Genomic DNA, 23,864 nt, shown 5'->3' with positions numbered 1-23,864 from the left:
CTTTAAACAGAGACATGAGATGGGAGGGAAAGGGAGAGAAAAGGGAAATTGCATGGAAATGAAGGGAGACCCTCATTGCTATACAAAATTACATATAAGAGGTTGTGAGGGGAATGGGAAAATAAACAAGGAGAGAAATGAATTACAGTAGATGGGGTAGAGAGAGAAGATGGGAGGGGAGGGGAGGGGGGATAGTAGGGGATAGGAAAGGTAGCAGAATACAACAGTTACTAACAGGGCATTATGTAAAAATGTGGATGTGTAACTGATATGATTCTGCAATCTGCATTTGGGGTAAAAATTGGGAGTTCATAACCCACTTCAATCTAATGTATGAAATATGATATGTCAAGAGCTTTGTAATGTTGTGAACAACCAATAAAAAAATTTTAAAAAAAGAAAAAAACACTATTAAAAAACACTTTTTGAGAGAAAATATAGTAGTCATTAGGAGCCTAAACCAGGGGTCAATAAGTTGTAATCTATGGACCAAATCTAGTCCACTATTTTGTGTAGCCCACAGGATAAGAATTCCATTTGCATGTTTAAACAGTTGGGGGGAAAAAACTGAAGAATACTTTGTGACACATGGGATTTATATGGAATTTAAAATTTTAGTGTCCATAAATAAAGTTTTTATGGAATACACACACACACACACAAAAAAAAGAACACCAGGGAAAAGAAAAGAAAAATAAATACCAGTAATCCCCAGAATCACATTTTTGGTCTAATTCTGCATTTAACCATTTTCCCCCAGCCAGCAATGGCCCTTACCAGAATAGAGACCAACTCACAGAAATAGCTGCTTCTGGACCACAAAGAGTTTCACGGCTGACACGCTGCTGAAGCACTGGTGGACCATCAGGACGGACAGCACTGCTGCTCTGTCAGGACAGAATGGGAACAAAAGCACCTCAGGTAACTCAGCACTCTTAGGTTGGTTTCTTCCCATAAAACTCCTTCCAGAAATAATGTAATATCAAATACATCTTAAAAAGAAAAGTAGAACTCTTTAAGTTTAAACAGATAGGAAAGCCTGGCCCCTTCTAGTGGCTCTCCCAACTCTGTGTCTCCTCATTGGTACCCCTGTCACTCCACACTAAAGCAAAAATTGAAATTCTTGTTTTGGGTTGTTGTGCACTGACTTGTTTTCCCTAAAATTCATCTGTTGAAGAGATAACCCCCAATGTGATAGTACCAGGAGGTAGGCTTAAGGAAGTAATAAGGTTTACATGAGGTCATGAGAGTGGAGCCCCATGATGGGATTAGTGAATTGGTGGAGAGGAAGAAACACCAGCTGTTCTCTGCCATGAGAGGATGTCCAGTGAAGGCCCCATCTACAAGCCAGGGAGGGACCCTAATAGGAGCCTGACCTGCTGGAAGGGAATTGTAACCCCAGACTTCCAGACTCCATTATTGAGAGAAAATAACATTCTGTTCTTTCAGCCACCAAGTACATGGGATTTTCCTATGACAGCCCAAGCTAACATAAAAATACTCCCTCATCTTCAAATTAACTCACAAAAATGCTGTATGTCATTCCTAATGTACGAAAAGAGAAACATTAAACTAAATGAACCTAAATAAATCTCCCAAGAGTTAAAATATTTAATCATCCAGTTTGGTTTTAAAGTGAAGTAATAAGAAAGTAAGACATGTGGAAAGAAATGAGATAGGGGAGGAAACCCCTGCTCAGCTCCTTGCTGTAGTCACCCAGGACAGGGCCATCAATAGCCTTGACAGTTATCCTTGATGTGGGACAGCCACTTTCCTACAGGATTTTCTAGGATGCTCAAAACAAAAATCAATTTGATGCTTATTTATAATATAAAAAGTAATTTGATCATGTGTATGAAGCTTTAATACTTATTTCTTGGTTAAAATAATTGAGGTTTAGAAAGAAAAGTGTTCAGTTAACTTATACTCCAGTAGAAATAAGGATTTCATGAAAGCATGCCACCATCCCTGAAACAAAGAAAAGCTTCCCTTCCAAACCAAACAACTGAACTGACAGTAAAAACCAGAAAGTGAGATAATGTGTGTATCATTTAAATGACTTAAAAAGAAGAGAACATTTTTATGCATATAAATCCAAGTAAATAATTCCAACTACTTAGAAAAAAAAAGGAAAAGAAGAGCCCATAGGCAATTTTTTTTCACCTAAAGAATGAAGAACTAAGGGGTATAAGCTGTTTTTAGTATGAAAGTTCACATAATAATCAAAGTGAATGGAAAATAGCCAGGCCCAAGAGAAAAACTACTATATAACTTTTGCTATTGGAATAAACATAATATCAAGTTGAAAGGCAATTTTAGAAACATGGGACAGGGCAAAAATTCACTTTAATTTGTTGTCTCACATTTAATAATACAAATACATTTAATAATATAAGTCAAAAATACAAATTAAAATGAGGTTAGTGTTCATTTTTTCCAGAAAACATCTGAAGAAACTGCTAAAGTTCTTCTTTATTTCTTTGGCTTTTTCTATTAAAATATTCATGATTCTAAGAAAAAACAGCATAATTCCTTCTAATACATAAGATGATTCATTTTACATTAAACAGTTTTATTATTAAAAAATTTTAATGTTAAAATATTTAATGCTTTTCAAGGGGTAACCTTCATATAGATCTGATTTATTTTTATTCATAAATTGATAAATTGTAATAGTATATTTCTGGGGCAAAAAGTAATGTTATGCTTCAAGAATATAATGTGTGAAAGAATAACAAAATGAAAATATTTATGGTGGTACCCATCAATTCAAGTACTCATCATTTTTTATGATGAGAATATTTGAAATTTATTCCTAGAAATTATGAATTGTACATTATTCTTTTATGGATTCACCATCCTGTGCAGTATATCTCAAAAGAGAAGAAGAAGGAGGAGGAGGAGGAGGAGGAGGAGGAGGAGGAGGAGGAGGAGGAGGAGAAGTTGTTCAAAAGAAAAAAGCCTATACTTTCTGCCTTACTGAGATTAGTACTTTCAACCTTCATCACCTCATTTCCCCATATGTTAGCCTTTAGCAACCCCCATTCTACTCTCTGTTTTTTAGAGTCCAATAGTGTCAGAATTTACATATGAGAACATGTGACTTTTGTCTTTCTCTGTCTGGATTATTTTACTTAGCATAATGTTCTCCATTTCTATCCATGTTGTCACAAATGGTAAGATTTCTTTTCTTGAGGCTGAACAGCGTTCCCTTGTGTATACACACACTTTCCTTATCCATTCATCAGCTGATGGACACTTAGACTGATTTCTGAATCGACTATTGTGCACAGTGCTGCAATGAACATGGGAGTGAGACCCCTCTTAACAAACTGACTTCAAATATTTTGTATAAATACACAGAAGTGGGGTTACTGGATCCAAATATTTTTTAAACACCTTTTTTCAAATTTGTTTAGAAATCATCACACTCTTAAAGCTATTCAAATAAGCTCACACTCTACACAGGATTCTAACCCAGTTCCTTGGTTACACAGGGTAAGAGAGAGTGCAAAGACATTGCTTGGTCCCCCCCAAAAAACTAAACTGTTGGCCTCTTCAAATGATGAGGCACTGATACTAAGCCCTAAAGAAAGGTCTAACAATCTGGTTTCAGAGATAAGGCTGAATTTTTTTTTCATAAACAGAAGAATCAATTACATGAAGATGGATTTGATGAGCCACACACACTGGCCACTTTTACAATGCCCAAACTTATAAAAAGTTGTAGCAATTGTAAGTAAAAAGTACAAATTATAATGAGGTTAGTGTTCATTTTTTCCAGAAAACATCTGAAGAAACTGCTAAAGTTCCTCTTTATTTCCTTGGCTTTTTCTATTAAAACATTTAATAGTTAGCATTTCACTACTTTAAAATTGCAGCTGATGACAGATTCCTTAATATTTTTCCAAATGCTTCCTGCTACATGATATAAACAGTACACAACTTTGAGAACCTGTGATTATGCTGAGCTTGGTTAAGAAATAGTATCTACACAGGGCATAAACCAAGTATTGGCAGAGTTGTAAAAAATTCCAGAGATCTCTGCCTTTAGAAGCTAAAAAGGAGACTTAACTCTGGAAAACAACTGTAATAATCATCTCTTCATAGGGAAAAACAACCTGATTCAATAAAGAGGAAAATTCACTGTACTTGAATAAAGAATTAACTTTTATAGTTATTCTTCCATTCAAAGCAACCAGCCTGTAACAGGGATCCATTTCAGGCATTTAGTATGAACTTTCCTGCTCAAACACAGGAGGCTTATTTTAAAACTGATGTGTTTTATTCTCTTTTCTTCCTATTTTCCTTCTTCCCCTCCCTGTGTGTGTAGAAGTAAGATTCACATTTTTTTTGTGTGTCCTAGTCTGGGCTATCATATCCAGGTCATTAACTGTTCAGATCATTTACAAGAATAAGGAAATTGGTATTGGTAAGATGTGCAAAGATAGAAACTGGTACCAACAGATCTGACCAATGGCTTCTTCAGGGCACCATGTGGACATTATATATACCTTTTAAAAAGTATACTTGGAGTCTGGTTCCGGAATTTCCCTTTAATAACACTTTGTTCCCCTTGTAGAGAGGAAAATAACTCTGGAAATGTTAGTCTGCTCTTTCTTTTTTGTATACTAGAGGAAATCAATAAAATTTATTTTTGTGTGTTTTGCAAAACCCTGTTCTCATGATTTGCACTGGCATCTGGGACAAGGACTGAGCTTTTGGAATCAAGCCTTTTCTACATATCAAAATAGATTCAACATCAAATTCCTCAAAGGTTATCAATATTAAAATGGGGATGAGACCGTCCACTTCTCTGGCTATTGGTAGGTAACATGAGCCACAGCTGTCAATAATGGAGCTCAATGCCTAGCAAGGAGTGGTTCTCCTTATATGAATTGTGATGAGAGCCCTGTGGACTCTAATGTTGAGAATCTAGGTTCAGACTATGAGGCAACTGTTTAAAATGACATCCTGGTATGCAAGTTTTTGGGATACATTTTGACTGAAACTAGAAAGGATCATAACACTGACAAGTGCTTTTCAAATGAGAGGATAAATGCCATTCCATCCACATGTCCTATACTCCCAAATAAAAAGCATTAGGAAAATTGGCTCACAAACCTCCAAAGAAAAATGATCAATAGGACTATATAAAAATTAAAAAATCTGTGCAAAAATGGTACTATCAACAGAAATAAGTAAATCCACAGAATAGGATAAAATATGCATAAATCATGTATCTGAAGAGGGATTAATAACTCATAAATATAAAGGACTGTACATTAGCAGCAACAATAACAAAAAATCCTGAGCAAAAAAAATCTTATTTTAAAACTTGCAAAGGACTTAAAACAGACATATCTTCAAAGATATAATGGAACTCTGTTATTTGAAAAAAGAAAAAACAATCAATTTTGATGAGAATGTGGAGAGATTGGAACTCTATGTTCTGCTGCTAAGAAGGTAAAATGAAATAGAAGAGAGTATGGCATTAGTTAAAAAATCAACAGAATTTCCAAATAATACAGAAGTTCTACTTCTGGTATCTTCTCCAAAGCCCTATTGAAAACAGAATTCAAATAGCTCTGTGTATACCCATAGCAGTATCACACAAATAACCAAGATGTGTAAGCAATCCCTATTTTTAGCAATGGATGAATGGACAAATAAAATGTAGTATATACATATGATAGAATATTTTTCAACCTTAAAACAGAAAAAAAATAGGATACCTTAATTTAGAAGAACCTTGAGGACATTATGCTAAGGTAAATAAGGCAGTCATAAAAAGATGAGTATAGTATGCCTGCACATTCATGAGCTTCCTAGAATAACCAAATGCAGAAACAGAAAATTTCAGATGGTTGCAGAGGTGGCAGAGGTGGCTGTGGCTGGTTTCTCTTAGGTGGATTGAAGATTTCCCCTGGGAAGATGAAGAAACGCTCTGGAGTTGGATGGTGGTGATAGCTGACAACTGACAACTTGAATATATTTGATGTCCCGGAACTGTGAACTTAGAAATAATTAAGATGTGTATGACAATTCACAATAGCAAGACTGTGGAACCAACCTAGATGCCCTTCAATAGACTAATGGATAAAAAAAAATGTGGCATTTATACACAATGGAGTATTACTCTGCATTAAAAAATGACAAAATCATAGAATTTGCAGGGAAATGGATGGCATTAGAGCAGATTATGCTAAGTGAAGCTAGCCAATCCCTAAAAAACAAATGCCAAATGTCTTCTTTGATATAACGAGAGTAACTAAGAACAGAGTAGGGAGGAAGAGCATGAGAAGAAGATTAACATTAAACAGGGATGAGAGGTGGGAGGGAAAGGGAGAGAGAAGGGAAATTGCATGGAAATGGAAGGAGACCCTCAGGGTTATACAAAATTACATACAAGAGGAAGTGAGGGGAAAGAAAAAAAAAGGGAGAAATGAATTACAGTAGAGGGGGTAGAGAGAGAAGAGGGGAGGGGAGGGGAGGGGAGGGGGGATAGTAGAGGATAGGAAAGGCAGCAGAATACAACAGACACTAGTATGGCAATATGTAAATCAATGGATGTGTAACCAATGTGATTCTGCAATCTGTATATGGGGTAAAAATGGGAGACCATAGCCCACTTGAATCAAAGTGTGAAATATGATATATCAAGAAATATGTAATGTTTTGAACAACCAACAATAAAAATTTAAAAAAAAGAGATGTGTATGAGATGTGTGTAACTTACCACCACACAAGTATATATATATATATATATATATATATATATATATATATATATGAAAAAATTAACTCTTCTATTGTTTTGAATACATTTACTGTCCCTACCCCATAATAAAACACCAATGTTTACCCTCTATTGTCATAAATTCAAATTATTTTTTAATTTTTATACATGGCAGTAGAATATATTTTGATACAATAAGTTCAAATTCTTAATAGATGCACCTGAGCTTGAACAAAGTGACAGAATTTTCTCAAATCAAGAGCTAATTTTACTTACCTATTTTGTATTTCAGTACAATCATTTTTTAGCCAAAGGAAAGTAGCGCCTACAACAATTCCCAGAATGAATGTGGAAATTATCTTTTCAAAAAGAAAAAAATGAAAACAGAAAGAAAAGAGTTTCAATTGCATGTAAAAATTTTATTATTAAAAAATATATATTTTAGCAATGGATGAGTGGACAAATAAAATTTAGTACATACATATGATAGGATATCATATGTATGTACTACATTTTATTTATATCATACTACCTAATCAAATTTCTCCACTAAAATACACACTTTAAATGACTTGGCCAGAGTCCCACTGCTTTCTAAATCAGTCATTAACTGGAACTGAACTCTCAACTATCATGCCAGTGAACATGTAGCTTTATACTTCAAGAAGATCAAGTAAAAACAGGATGTCTTTACTCTGATCATTGGAAATGAATGAAATTTCAAGGCTGAGGAGGTAGTTTACCAATAGAATGCTGTCATAGCATATGCCACATCCTAGGTTTTGATCCTCACCACTTCCAAATAAAGAGATAAACAAGAATATAATAACATATATACACACACTCATACAAATTCTAACAATGGGATTTTGAATGATAATGCAGTAGTAATTGACACCTTTCCAACTTGTGGGATATCCCCACCTGCACTGGAAAGTACATTGTCACTGTCACCAAAGCACTCAGCCAGTTGAGGACACCCAAAGGTTCCATGACCATCTCCAATGACATTGCTTATCTTCCAATCCCAGCCAGTGAGGTCTACATTTACTTGGCACACCTGAGCCTCAAATTCTTTCTTTGCCATTCTCATTCATCTTTACTTACACAGTCTGTATGAATGGCTCCCATAGAGAATGGACCAACGTAAAACTTGTTTGTAGAATAAAAAGTGGCTTAAGAGTGATTTAATTGTCAAAAAGTTAAGGGTTACATTGTGATATAGTCTATGTAAGGAATTCCTCTTATAATTATTCTTGCTTTAAATATAATAATAGAGAAAATTGTAATGCAAAGAAAACAAAATATGCTACCATATATCTTGGAAACATCAAAATAAAAAGAAACCTCAACATTATCGTGATATCAAGCCATGAGCTAATTTGTAAAGGACACTAATGGCAAGAAGTCAAACAAAAGGCAAAAACAGAATCATAGTCTGTAAACACTAGTTTGTAAAGACCAGATGCAGGAAACAATATTATTTAAATGTTTCGCCTATGAGATGTTCTTAAAATTCATTTCCTAATAAGAGAAATTTAGGAAGGAATATCCTTTGCCCTGACATTTTCCAAATACCTTCAGGATATGCTCTATTTCATTTAAACAGCTCAAACTTTCAAAACAAATGCAGTTGGTTCTATTGACATGCAGCACACATATGTATACATGTATACTTTTACGCAGTATGACTTTTAAGACATTAAGACTTCAAAATATACGCTCTGCATTCTTTGCTTCTTTTGCATCCAAACTTGACATCTTACACTGATTGAATATTACCATGAGGATGTTTCTTAGATATTTTCAATTTTCAAACATATTGACAAAATGATGAATCCTGGATCATACCATGCTTTCACAAGGTTTATATGTGGTATTTCTTCTTCCATAAAGAAAAAGAAAGCCTTTGAGCAAACTGAAATGCTCACAACAGAGCAAATGAAACTATCTATGAGCTTTGTGCATCTGTCCACTACTCTCTTTCAAAAGAGATTAAAAAAAAAATTTCCAACCATCTTACTCTGCCTTTGTTCAGATGTATTTAAACAACATTTCATTTCTCAAGGTGTGTTTTGAGTGGTGTTTGTAGCTTTCTCTTTAAAAAGAAGTAGAAGGAGGAGGAGGAGGAGGATCCATAGTCAAATGTTTGTTTTTTATGTGAATATAAACAATGAACTTCCAGGTGATTAGTGATAATGTTGTCCAAGTTGATTTGTTCAGAAAACTTGGCACATTAAAAGAACATTAAATCTTCTTTCTCCAATAATCTATTCATTCCTAGATCTTCTCAGTATTTTATCTGGTTAGATGTCAAGTTTGAATCATGTAAAAAAATAACTAGTCCAGAACAAAGTACAACAATAAGACAATAAATACAGGATTATCAGCAGGAGTCATAAAACTTTTTAACAACTCCATTTTTACAAAATTAGAGAAATAAAAATAATATGAGAATAAGAACCCTATGCAAGAGTCAGTAAACTACAACACACAGATCAAACAGGGCTAGTCTCCTATTTTTCTTAAGCATATAAGCTAAAAATGGTTAGATTTTTTTCCCATTAATTGGGAGAAACAAATCAAGAATAATATTTCCTGCAATATTGAACATCTAAAGAATTCAAAATTCAGTGTCCATGAATAGCATATTTATTAGTTGTGGCTACTTTGATGCTGAAGCGCAGGGTTGACTACTCCAGACAAGGCCATCTGTAGCTCTCAAAGTCCAAAATATTTACTATCTGGGCCTTTATCAAAGAGTATTTGTCTGCTCCTGAGATAATTTTCCAGCATTTACAAACAGGAACAATAGTTTTTCTGCTAAACTCTGGGAGCTACAAGATTCTACCCTTATTTTAGAGACTGAATCTTTTCTGAACACTGTTGGAATTTCTTCTATGGAACTTAGTTTTCTGATGAGGCAAGTAGGCTGAATGTGCAACCTGGAGGCTTTGGGCTTGTTGTCTGCACCTTAAAGAAGCCTAGACCCAAAACATGCACAATCCTGGTATTTTATAGATAAGGTGTGTTCTAATAATGCCTGCCCATAACTACCATATATGTATTGGACAAGACATACCAGTTACAGAGTCAAAAAAGAAAAACTTAATGCATAAATTACTCTAAAGAATCAAATCACTACATCATCTCACTACTGAACAAGGTTCCATGATGTAACTCACCTGACAATTTTCCAAATGAAATAACATCTATTATGAAGAATAAAATGTAACTTTTGGTTGACAAGACACTAAAATGCCTGTGTTCTGAAAGATATGCCAAAGCACAAGGATCAAAAATGTTTGCAGGATGGAAAGCATGATTGAGAAGGAGATGCTGGTTCTCAGGCACAATTGCAAATCAATAATACTTAAAAATGAAAAGTACGGTGCTTGTGCAGGGAAGTCAGTTATTTGGAGCCAAAACCAAGCTACATCTAAATATTCCACAGAAACTCAATGATTGATAATAAAAATAATACCCCCCAAAAAAAACAAGCTAAATTGATTTTCTTATAAACTACCTGAGAGAGAACTAGTTTTTTGTGTGACATAGGGCCATGAATTAATCAAAAAATGGGCTGGCTTTGTAGCTCAGGGATAAGGCAATTGTTTAGTATGTATGAGGCTCTAAATTCAGTCCTAGCACTGCGGTAGGAAAAAAAAACCTTAAAAGTGATCATCAACAACTACTACAGAGCCAGTAAAAGGAAAAACAGAACACCATCACATCTTATATAAAGGAGTTAAGCAGACGTGAATAGCCTTGTTTAGTCTGGTTATTTCCTGTGCATAAATGCACATTCTTTGAGACATCTATGGCTTTACCAGGATTAGAATCTCTTTTTTTTATTTTTTTTAAAGAGAGAGTGAGAGAGAGAGAGAGAGAGAGAGAGAGAGAGAGAGAGAGAGAGAGAGAGAGAGAGAATTTTTAATATTTTATTTTTTAGTTCTCGGCGGACACAACATCTTTGTTGGTATGTGGTGCTGAGGATCGAACCCGGGCCGCACGCATGCCAGACGAGCGCGCTACCGCCTGAGCCACATTCCCAGCCCTAGAATCTCTTAACAAGGAGGGTCAATTACAAGAAACAACATTCTGCCTACAGTCTCTTCCCTCAGACAGTGCACAGAACGAACTACCGTCAGAAATAGTCAATAAGACTAGGTTCCTTCAACATCTAATATCAAGAGCAAACCAACCATAGTCCATCTATCTTCTGCCCTCTTCCTTCCCCTTTTGTATTTTCTTTCTCTTTAAAACCTCTTCATAGTCTCTTCTACCATATGGCACACCATGAATTTTCTGTTTTCAGATATCATGTCTCTGTCCTCATAAGAAAATAAAATCTATGCCAGTAGAGGTTTTAATTTTTACCCATTTCATTCACCAGTAGAGTATCAAAATGGAACACATACTCTTGAGTTGAACTTTTCAAATGAATCAATAAATGATTGTGGACAGCTACTAGAAAATACTATATTTAGTTGATATTTTCTTTTCTTGACACTTCTTAAAAAAATTTTGTTGAAGATTTTCCATTAAAATTTGTCTACATCATCAAAATTTTGAGTTATATAGTCCAGGAAAACACTTTAAAAAGCATTGCAAAGGTAGAAATGTAATTGTGTCTTACCTGATGTGTTATTCAGCTTTTTTATCATTGTTAAAAAAATACCTAAGAAAATCAACTTAAAGGAGATATTATAACTTTCATATGAGGTGTCCCCTGAAAACTTATTTGATAATGCAGCAATATTCAGAGGTGAAATGATTGAATTGTGAGAGCTGTAATCTGACCCGTCCATCCATTACTATGGAATGTCTGAGTAGTAACTGCAGACATATGGGGTGTGGTGGGAGGAGGTGGGTCACTGGGGAGCATGCCCAGAAAGTATTGTTCTTCCTGAGGCCCCTTCTCACTCTCACTCCTCTCTGCTTCTGAGCATTTACACTTATTTGTATAAGTGCTACCTCCCCTTGGGCCCAGAACAATGGAGTCAGTCCTCTATGAACTGAGACTTTCTGAAACCATGAGACTCAAATTACCTTTTCCTCTGGAAGTTGTTTTCTGCTATTTTGGTCACAGAAAAAAGGACACTGACAGGAGATAAGATTTATTTTGGTTCACAGTTTCAGAGGTTTCAGTCCATGGTCTATTAGCTGAATTGTTTTGGGCCTGAGGTGAGGCAGAACATCATGGCAGGAGGGCATGATGAAGAAATGCTGCTTACCTCATGGCAGCCAGGAAGCAGAGAGAGCAAAGGAGGAACCACAGATAAGATAATCCCTTCCAGGGCAACCCCCACCACCCCAGAGAACACTTATTCCAATTAGGCCTCACCTCCTACTTTCCCAACCTCCCAATACTGCCACCAAACTATGAATCCCTCCATCCTTTGATGAGGTCAGATGATCCAACCACTTTCCAAGAGCCTCACCTCTGAATACTGCTCTATGGGGACTATGCCTTCAACACATGAGTCTTTGGGGGAAGACTTACATTATTTCCAAACTATTACACTGGTTCAATTGACTCTTTCTATATCTCAAATAGAATAGGAATGACAAATAAATGGGAGGATGGGTAGAAGACAAAACAATCCTGGAGCAGTCCATATCAGAAAAAATAGCTCTCACATGATTATTTCATAGCATAATTAGAAGAATCTGTCAGTTACCTGAACTATCCAGGGCCGGGGACGACCCAGCAAGTTTTGGAATGAATGCCAGGTGATGCCTATGAGCTGATGACCAAAAGAGGTAACATAGGTGATCTCCTCCCTGAATAAGCTCTTCTTGTTCTGATCATTTGAGAGTCCTTCTAGTTCAGATTTTGTTTCTCCAGAGATGGGGGATTTTTCATAAAAATCAGCTAATGCTTCTATGATTGACTCTTCATTATCTAAAGGCATTTCAGTGTTGTTGGCTGGAATAAAAGTGGATAACAGGCCTCAGATTACTACCTCATTAGTAACAGATTACTACCAGTTTTACTAGGTTTTCTGTGAACTCTTATTTGTATAACTCCTAAATTCTGAAACTTGAGTACAAAAGAACCAACATAATCACTTGTAAATTAGATAAAAATACTCACAGTATTCACTGACAACTAAATTTATTTGGTTACCACATTAATATGTAAATTCACTAGGCTGTGTTTTAATGAGCTACTGCATTGCTAAACCTTAACTAACTTAATTTGGCAAAAATATGGAAATGTTAGAGATTCACGTACCTTCTGACTTTTGCTTTATTATACCATTAATGACATCAAAGAAGACTTCAGCAGGATTGGCATAGTGCTCACAGCCCTAACCTATAAAAGATACCAGCAAGAACTCCACATAGGTTTTGGAAAATAGAGCAGACTCAGTAAGTCTGATGGAGGTAAGGCTAGGGAAGACTGACTCAATAACTTCTTTCTCCTTGCTCTCTTTTCATCTCACTATTTTATCCTTTCCTCTTATACATTTAGTCCTACAATATTTTATGCACTCTGTCCCCAACTTAAAAGAAACATTCCAAAACATTTTTGAAATCTATAGACCATCTTATATTAATCCTTACTTCTCATAAATCTTTGAACCTCAAGTAGCTTTCAATATGTCTTGGTGCTTATTAGTACTTCTTCAAAAATCTAAATATAGGTCCAAGAAAAAAATATTAAGTTTCTTGTGAACTTTCAGTTCATGTAAAGAATACTGAAACATCAATATGCATATCAGCAAGGGCTGCTTGGCTACCTATTAAATCCAGAGATCCAAAAAATCACCTCTCAAGCTGCCATAATCCCAGATCGACAAGAAATTCCCATAAGAAGCATTATCAACAGAATGTGACCAGCACAGCACATCTGAGCTCTCACCTCAACTTCCTGTGGCACAATCATCTAAACTTGGCCTGAGCTCTGACTTTTCAGTTCATTTTCCCTGGATTCCCCAGATTCACATGTGTTTGATTATTTTTAAACAACAAAGATTTAATAAAAACAAATTGAGAAAGATAATATTAACAATTTGATTTAGGGTCATGGGGAAACATCTATAATAATACCCAAAAATGTCTAAAAAGAAGAAGATGGATAAGCCATTAAAGAAATCATAATATTTAATCTGAAATAGAACCAAGCAGCCTGGAATGTTTGGTCCATTAATGTCAGATTCAGGGCCAGCCATTCCACTCAAGACCACATCACTCAAGACCTTCAAACTAAAGTTACTAGAAAATGCAGCAGCATCTCATGAACCCTCAGGAAGGCAGAGCAAGATCATGTGTCAGGGGAAATACTGGACAACAACAATCTGTTACATGGTCCAAAAGGCAATGATTTTGGACTTTTAAAAAATGTTCAACCAACAAAATAACTAGGTGTAAATTCAACATGTTAATTACTTAACTGTAAGGGAAAGGTCACCACAACTGGGAATAGAACAGGCAATGAATTGCCCATGAGAAATACACGTGTATTCCCCCGCTCCTCCCACACAGTATGCATACTCACATAGGAGAAGAGAAAGAGCCCTGAACAATAAGCAAGTGCTGCAAAATGAGGGAACACTCTGGCACCAAACAGATTGAAAATGTTTTAGGGTGGTGAAAATCCAGTTAGGTCTATGCAAAGATCAAGCAGCACTGTTGCTACCCCCTCTGCTCTCCCCAGGAGTCTATGAATGAAGGATCATGCATGAAAAGTTCAACTACACCTCCTGATTTGAAGTACTCCAAAGCCATCTTGGCAGGACCATGGTACATTAGTTTTCCTGAGGCCAATATGGTGAGGCTGTCAAATAACTGGACGATGGAATACTGAGGCTGATAAATAGAGAAGATGATTGTTTGTCCCTGCTCTGAAAGGCTAAGTGAAAAAGGGAAAATAATGAATTATTAAAATTCCAAACCTTGCACTTCTTGGTAAAATACTTTATTCCTGTCAGTAGAGCATTTTCTCTCAGTTCAACTTGATCTCGTCCCACAAACTTCTCATTTCAATTCATATTATATACTTGGTGTTAGCACAAAAGGACAAGGCTGGGTGCAAACTTCATGGATCATTTTAGCCTTTTATTCCAGAAGGGGATTACATTCACAGGAATGGACCCACTCTTCTAGTGGAATTTGAGCCCCTGGACAAAGGAGGCTTCTGGGGTTATATAAGCTATACTGAGAGGTGACATAATTAATGATCTTATTAGTTTGGGGCACTTAGGAATTTGGGGTATGACATACTGGGTGAAATGGGAGAGATCTAGGGTCAGTGGTCAGTTTGGGCACTCAGGAAATAGGTTTGTGAGAATTTGAAAATTTGTTTTTACTGGGAAATATTTTTACTTGGGGAAGAATGGAGGGTCTGGGGTCAGCATACAGTGCTTGTCTCTTTCCCTTCAGGGTCCTACTGTACTGTCACTGGGAAAGGGTTTATTTGGGGAAGGATTAATGCTTTGGCTTCCTTTCTAGGGATTGTTCTGTCACTGGGAAGAATGAACTGGGAAAAGATCAATGCCGTTAATATGCTGATTTTCTTTTTACATCATCTGTCCAAGCCATACTATTTTAGGGTTTGTCATATTCCATATCTCATACTTAGAAACCAGGGAACCTAAATTTAATGCTTTTTTAAAGAAGATAAAGATTCTTAAAATTTGATGCATCAACAGTCTAGAATTGGCTAGAATTTTAGTGAAAATGCAGGTTCCTATATAGTCTTCCCAGTGAATTACAATATCTGGATTTATGTATAGGGAATCTGTATTATTAATAAGCATCACAGATAATCTCTAAGTACACTCATTTTGAGGAGTAGTTATGGACCAATGATTAAAAGAATATCATATAACTAATTCTCATTGATCATTTAACTATTCTGTCTCATTAGGAATTGGTTTTCACTTCTATCCTCATGATATATTATTACTAAGCACTCAGAATATCTTCACTAAATCCTTTAGAGCTAAACTCATTTTCATTTACAAAATGTTGTTATAAGGCAGTTCTAATATTATCATTTCCCTCCATTTTACAGATAAGGCTAAAAGGTCAAGCAACTGAACAGGGACTCACAGTTACTAAGGGGCAAGTTTGGGATCTGAGCTCTGAACTAATGCTAAGCTAGGAACACTGCTAAACTATCTTTTATAGAAGTTATTACTTGTGGGAAGAAGAAACAAAGGTCACAATCACTATTCAAAATAGTTATTTAAATTATTTTAATAGAAGAATCATTTTAATTTAAAAATTTGATAAGCACCTTGTGCATCTAGCAATGTATCCAAGAATGTTCTGATTCAATGAGAAACACAAGATAGGAATCTGTAATTTCAATATGATGATTAGAAGTAGCTAGTGGTTCTTTGTAAACAAACAGAGGGTTACAACCCAGTCTTAAAATAATATAAGTAGAATATTGAAAGCACTAACAGGAGTGAGTTAAGAAAAGAGATACTCACGGTTAAAGAACAAGGTGAACAACGAGTAAACTGAACAGGTCTATTCTGAAAGTACCAGAAGCTGTTCTGTGTCACACAATAAGCAGTGCTTATGTGTGTGCTTGTCTTGATGTTGTGTTGGGTGAAAAAGATAACTAAAGTGAGGAGCAAAACAAACTCACGATGAACCCTTCACTTAGAAACTGGAACTTTAAAGGACATAATGAGTTGGGAAATTTCTGGAAGATGGAAGCCGGATTTCCTGGGAGCCATGTCATTCAATGAGTGCTGACTGTAAATAGATGATATGGAGAAGCAGTGAAATCTGAACAGCCCTGGATTGAATTCTGGCAAGCCATGCTTATTGACTGGGGAGTGCAGGCAGTGGTGTGGCCTCCCTCATTGGAGTCTGGAGTAGGTAGTATTTGGAGTGGAAGGGCATGATGGCAGAAAAAAAAAACTATGTAGGGAGCACCAGAGAGAGCAGGAGGGGTTATAGACGCAGTGACATATGACAGTGAGGAATCCAGGTGAGAAGAGTAGGATTTCATCTGTATTATATTTGCATCCTTTCTGTCAGTATGAAATATTTTTCTATATTTTTAAAGATGATGTCTAAATCTCAGCTATTGAAAATTTTCTTATAAGTGATCCCTAATATTTTACTTTCTTGTAAAAGGAAAGTCATTTCTTTCATTTCATTCTTCCACATCTTCAAGCCCCAAATCTCAGCAGTTTGTCTCCATCCTCCCATCCCAAGTCTAATCCTGAGCTGATCCTGTTGAGTCCCTTGAAAACAGACCCAGAAACTGCCCAATTCTCACCATGATTAGCATAATCAAAGCTCCATCGTCCCTTAGCAACTCCTTCATGGGGTCCTCCCTCACCTTGCCCAACTGCACAGTATTCTCCACAGTCATTGCTCTGCTTTAAACCCTCAAACCATCCCCATGTCCCCTATTGACAGGAAGAGCACACATCTGATATGGCCTATGAGATCTATGCAATCTGCCAAGAGCCCACTACACCTCATATCCTAATCCACCTGTGATGGTCTGAACTGGGTCCTCCCCAAACTCAGGTGTTGAAGCCATATCCCCTAGTGCCACAAAATGTGGCCACATTGGACACAGCACCTTTGAAGATGTTATTAAAGTTAAATGTGGTCTTCGAAAGTCGCTCATCTGCCTTTCCAATTAGGAGCAAATTAGGACAAAGACACACAATGAAGTTGATGGCCATCTACAAGCCAAGGAGAGAGGCCAAGGAAGAAACAACCCTGAGGATGCATTGATCTCAAATTTATAGTTCCAGAGCCATAATAAAATTAAATTTTTTTGTTAAGCCCCCAGCCAACCTCTACTACCTTTAGTCCATGGGTCTGTCCCTCAGGCTTCTTTGATGTCCACATACCAGATATGACCTGCCACAGGGCCACTGCTTATTACAACCAGAACTCTCTTCTGAATTTACAGCATCTCTCTCTCTCTCTCTCTCTCTCTCTCTCTCTCTCTCTCTCTCTCTCTCTCCTCATGTGTCACATGCTTGTGGTCTTACATGACCTTTCTGCTATTTTAAAAGCTTCCCAACTTCACATGAACTTCCTTCCCTATGCTCTTGTTTCATCTTTCTTGAACCGCTTCTTGTTTATTGACTGTATTCCACTAACCAAGAGGAGCACTTTTTTAGATTCTGAATCCTCTGCACCAAGAATACCAGGTGAACAGATAGCAAATAAATTAAAAAACAAAGTTGCCATAGCATTTACCTTTTCAGGAGTTTAATGACCTTATATGCTGTGTTCCAGTATAAACCAGTTGTGGGCTCATCCAGGAATAAGATGGAAGGATCAAGGATCAGCTGCATTCCTATACTAATCATTTTTCTTTCTCCTTTAGATTTCACCTAAAACACAAATGATTATCATCATCCATATGAATGAATATAGTCACTGTCATTTGATGAATTAAACTGTACCATTCTTAATAGAGACATATTATCTCATTATGTTGATTATTCTGTATGTTAAGTAAATGACACCTGGGAGAAGGAGAGGTTTCTCTTATATGCATAAGATGAGGCCCAGAGCAAAGTTATCAAGTGACTGTACCTGATATGATATAAAATTAACTAGAGTGATAGTAGTGGTAATATCATGTATTATTAAAGCTCAGGCTCTAATAGTCCTGTATGTTCCTCACCAAGTCAAGTATTTAGTTTTAAGAGAGTAAGTTACAACACTAAAAAAAAATATAACTCTGACGTAAAAAAAAAAATCCCTACTAAGATAGGAGAGGAAACTATCTATAGCGATCTTTCAGTGTTTTCTAATCAACTCCCACTGAAACACTGCCTCCACAAAACAATCCCAAGGGGATTGATAAAGAGAGTCAAGTTGGAGCCAGGAATGTACACTTTTTACCATACCATTTCAGCCTCTTTTCAATTTCATAATTTTTTCCCCAAAATGTTGTTTTCTATACCTTAACTTACCTTGGAATTCCTGATTCATCTTTTCAGAAAAATCCAGAAAAGCGAATATTCCACAGGGCAACTGGCCCAGTCTTTGCAATGAGTAAATATATATGTAGGGGAGAAAGAAGGTTTTGGGGAGGAAGGAAGTAGAAAGCACATCTGGAATTTGGAGTCTCCAAACAGATGATATCCAAATGCTATTCATGGCCCTTGATTGGGTATTATTAACAAATGAACTATAAAAGACATTTGGGTACCTTTATCAAAATGTCATATGCTTGTACAAATATGCGACAATGGAATCTATTATTCTGTATAATTATTATAAACTAATAAAAACACTTGAATATAAATATAGAGTTGATGCTTAATATTAAAAGTGCTACACAAATACATGATATTACCATTACTATCACTCTAGTTAATTTTATATATCTCCCTAAATAGATAAAAACCTTCAAAAGAAAAGTATACTAAAAATGTAATTGCTTGGAGTTTTAGGAAACCTTTCCCTACAGGAGATTTTTCTTAAATTTTTTCTCTAAGTAACAAATTATGACCAATGTCGTGGAATCTTATGGAATTCAACTTTTGACAAGCTAATCAGTATTGAAGAGGGGAATACAATGAATAATTTACAAAGGAAAAATCAACAAGATACTGAATGTCAAATGTCTGTCCTATTTTTTCATACTCCCTTTATATCCATGTTGATCTACTTACCTGTAAAACAAAACAAAGCAAAAAGGATTTTTAAGATTAAGAAAACCTTAAAAATTGGGAACTTAAAAAAATGATTTGTATTAAATCTTCATCAATCTCCAGTCTAAAGCAATTCTATATTGTATACCATGATTGTGACAAAAAATATGGACTTAAACCAGCTGATTATACAGAGACACTTTTTAGAGACATTTTATTGATTGATAATGTGTTGATAAGGTAAGTAAATGTACTTATTTCCTTTTGCAATTATGTGAGAAGAGGTAAACAAATGAGAAATCACAGAGAAAGATGTAAGAGTCTGGAAATAAAAACAACAACAACAAAAAAGACTGGAGAGAATGAGAAAAGAAAACTGTGAAAGAAAGAAGAAAGGCTTTACAAAATAACTCTATCACTCCACAAATTAGAAGTAACTCCAGAGGTAAAAAAAAATATCATTTGGAAGCCCAATTACAACAAAGTGAATCATAGCACAATTAGCGAGTCCAAATCAGCTCACACAGAAGGAGGTAGTGAAGGAAAAGCAGAAGTAAGATTTGGGTGACAAAACAAATGCTTTAAGATGCAATATTACAAAGTTTGAGACATGGAGAGACTTGATGATAGGTTACTAGAGTAGAAAAGGAGCACAGAGTCCCCTAACCCTAAAACTGAACCAGGTAGGTAAAGTGGGACCGGGCAACAAAGAGAGAAAGGAGGGAGCAGAAAAACTCTTAAGCTCACCCACTTAAAAACAAGTAGAAAAGCAGACAAAATTTAAAGTATGACAGGAACAGCAGGGTTCTTAGAACAAATAGCTTAAAACCAAATCTGAAAAGAAAACTCTAGTTGAGTCCACAGTCCTTCCACCCCTTAAAGTTATCCCTTAAATCACCATGGCCATTTCCCATACCTAGACAGCTGCTTTAAAGAACACAGAGTTCCTGTGCTCATAGAGTTTCTGCACTCAGTCAGTCACCAGGATCCTCACCACCACTAAAAGAATCTGATAGAGGGTAAGAGGTACACAGTGACCCATGGCATTCATAGGGACACTCCAGATTCTGCATCCTGAACTCCTACGCACAATAAAAACAACCAACATACAACACTGCACCCTCCAAGCAGACAACTTCAAGCTCCTGAGCTGACAAACCAGAACTGCCTGGTGGAGGTTCACAGCAACTTGCAAATTGGCTCCTATGCCCCTGTAATATGGACAGATCCACAGCCAAAGAATGATGGTAATTTCCTAAATGTCCAAACCCCACTGAAATCTAAATCAAAATTCAACAAGGTTTTTCTTTGCCTAAGCATGGTTTACTATAAACAACTCTAATATTAACTTTGATAATATATATAACTCTTTAAATTGAATGATAGTTGTTATCCAATAACTAACATTGCACCCTCAACCCGTATGAAAGTATTTCATCCAATGGTTTAAAGCATTAATTGGAATCAATCCTATCTTCCCTTTTCTAGCTCTAGCTGATAAATGTTCCTCTTACCCTTAATTCATCTTCTTACCTTTTCTGCTACTATTTCAAATATACAACATCTATTTCTCTCTATATCTGGGTCTGAATTACCCTTTTATAACTTTACTCTCTTTTTCTTATTTTCAGTATCTCTTTTCCCTCTCCGTTTGCCCAATCTTTCTCCTTTCCCCCATTTAGCCCTCATTTAAGTATAGTAATTTTACTAAATTAAATACCAATTTTTTGGCCTGTTACAGAAGTTTATTCCAAGTTTACACTGGATTTGAGGAACCATAAAAAACAAATAGCAAGAAGTTTTAGTTTCTCATAAGGTTGAACAGCATGACGATTAGCTCAGAAGCAATTATAATAAAGAGGGTGGCACCTCTGAAAGTAGTGCTGATATTGGGATAAGTAGAAGTCAAACATGGTATAAAAAATGAAAAATCAATATTTTGATATTCAACATACCCAGGACTCTTGAGAGAAAGAAACTCACAAAATAGTCCCTCCTTAAAAGAAGAAGTGAGAATTATACCCATACAAGGGTAGACATACAAACAGTATGAAAAGGCAAGAGAATGAAATACCCCAAATTTTGTATAACGCTTCAACTGACTTCATCAACACTATAGTAGAGGAAATGTCAGAGAAATAATTTAGAAAGTTCATAGTTAAAATGTTCTATGACCTAAAGGAAGATGTAAGAAGTGAAACTGAAAGAAAATACAGGAAGTAAAGATTATTTCAATAAAGATAAAACAAATTCTGAAAAGGAATCAAATGGAAATGTTAGAAATGAAAGACTCAAGAAACCAAATTAAAAACTTAAATAAAAGCATCATCAATAGATTAAACTACTTCAAAGAAACATTTTCAGGCCTCAAAGACAAAGTATATAATCTTGAAAATAAAGCTGACAATAAAGAAAAGAGGTTAAGAGACCATAAATAAAATATTTTTAAAAATGTGATAACATTAAATGACCAAATTTAAGATTCATTGGGATACATGAAGGCTCTGAAATTTGAGCTAAAGGGATGCACAGTCTTTTGAATAAAATAATACTAGAAAAATTTCCAAACCTTAAGAATGAGATAGAAATCCAAATAAAAGAGGTATAAGAATTCCAATTATAGAAAAATCACAATAGATCCACTCTAAGACACATTATAATGAAAATGCCTAACATACAAAATAAGGATAGAATTGTAAAAGCTGCAAGAGAAAAATGATTGGTCACATTTAGAGCTAAACCAATCCAAATTTCAATTCATTTCTCAACACATACCCTGAAAGTCAGGAGGACTTGGAATAATATATTCCAAGCTCTGAAATAAAATTGATGCCAACCAGTAATTCCATAGCCAGCAAAATTAAGCTTCAGAATTGAAATTGAAATAAAAACCTTCCATGATAAACAGAGCCAATAGAAATTATAATTAGAAAGCCTGAATTACAAGATACGCTCATGGGAAAATTTTATGAAAAGGAAATGAAGAATAAAAATGATAAGCAGATAATCACTCCCCCAGAAAGCCAGGGAGAAAAAAAAATGATAAGCAGCATAGGAATGAAGTGTACTAATAGCATAGTCAAAGGAAAATCAAGTCCACTTTAAACATTAGAAATAAAACAAAATGAGCATAAAAATCATCTCTAAATAACAAATTTGAAGGCAAATGGTTGAAAATCTTTAATCAAAAGACACAGGTTGGCAGATTGGATTAAAAAACAGGACCCAACATTATGCTGTCTCCAAGAGACTCACCTTACAGGCAAAAACATCCACAGACTAAAGGTGAAAGGATGAAAAAGACATACCATTCAAATTTTACTAATGAACAATCAGGGGCAGCTCTTCTCATATCAGATAGTGTGGACATTAAGACATAATAAATCAGAAGAGACAAAGAAGGTCACTTCATGCTGCTTAAGGGAGCAGATCAAAAACATAATGATTGTAAATATTAGTTCCCCAAACAAAAGAGCATCTACATACATCCAACAAACAAAATTTTTGATTTAAAAAATGAAGTCAATATTATAAATCAACAAAACAATAATACTAAGTGATTTTAACACACCTTTATCATCACTGTATAGATCCTTCAAACATAAACTAAATAAAGATTTTACAGAATTAAAAAATAAAATTAATAAGTGGAACTAATAGTCATCCATGAAATATTTCATCAATCAATGACTTGTTTCACTTTCTTCTCAATAGCACGTGGAAAATTTTCTAAAATAGACCATGTTTTAGGTCTTTGCAAAATAGAGAAAATACCTTGCATTCTATCAGATCATAAAGGAATGAAGTTAGAAATCAATGATAATATTTTTAAAAACCCACTTTAACACCAGGAGATTAAATATTACACATTTGAATGATGAATGCATAGTAGAAGAAATCAGAGGAGAAACAAAAAGAATTATAAGTAAATGAGAATAGTAATACAACACATCAAAATCTCCAAGATCATAGCATTGAGCTCATATATTATAATAATAGAAAGATACCAAATAAATAATTGAACATTACATCTCAAGGCCATAGAAAAACAAGAACAAATACACCAATAAAAAATCAGTAGAAGATAGGTAATAATTAAAACCAGATCAGAAATCAATGAAATTGAGAATAAAAAAAAATGATCAGAGAGATAAACATAAGAAAGAATTGGTTTTTTGAAAGGATAAAAAAGATTGATAAACACTAACAAAAAGAAAGAAGGCTAAAAAACAAATTCAGGATGAAAAAGGAAATATCACCACAGAATCTATTTTGAAAATGTATAACCCAATAAGCTAGAAAATCTTGATGATGTTGACAAAAACATATTAAAAAAGTAGTGCATCAAGATCAAGTGGGTATTATCCCAGAGATGCAAGTTTGGCTCAACATACAGAAATTGATAAGTGTAATTTGCCATATAAATAGACTTAAGGACAAGAATCACATGATAATGTCAATAGTTGCAGATAAACCATTTGACAAAGTACAACACCGATTCATTTTGAAAAACTACAGAC

General features: G+C 35.3%; 1 protein-coding gene across 1 annotated transcript in view; it reads right to left on the bottom strand.

Annotated features, from left to right (window-relative positions):
- Positions 1-23,864, bottom strand: part of LOC144257152 (broad substrate specificity ATP-binding cassette transporter ABCG2-like) — a 91,360-nt gene that overhangs the window by 6,321 nt on the left and 61,175 nt on the right. The window contains 6 exon segments of the mRNA XM_077803117.1: positions 798-887; positions 7,016-7,098; positions 12,424-12,671; positions 14,449-14,600; positions 17,936-18,059; positions 20,339-20,343. Coding sequence (XP_077659243.1) covers positions 798-887; positions 7,016-7,098; positions 12,424-12,671; positions 14,449-14,600; positions 17,936-18,059; positions 20,339-20,343 — 702 coding nt within the window.

Source organism: Urocitellus parryii, chromosome 10 (genome assembly GCF_045843805.1).
Source record: "Urocitellus parryii isolate mUroPar1 chromosome 10, mUroPar1.hap1, whole genome shotgun sequence".
Lineage (NCBI taxonomy): Eukaryota > Metazoa > Chordata > Mammalia > Rodentia > Sciuridae > Urocitellus > Urocitellus parryii.
The sequence above is the reverse complement of the archived record's forward strand: the minus strand, read 5'-3'. Positions and strand labels throughout refer to the sequence as shown.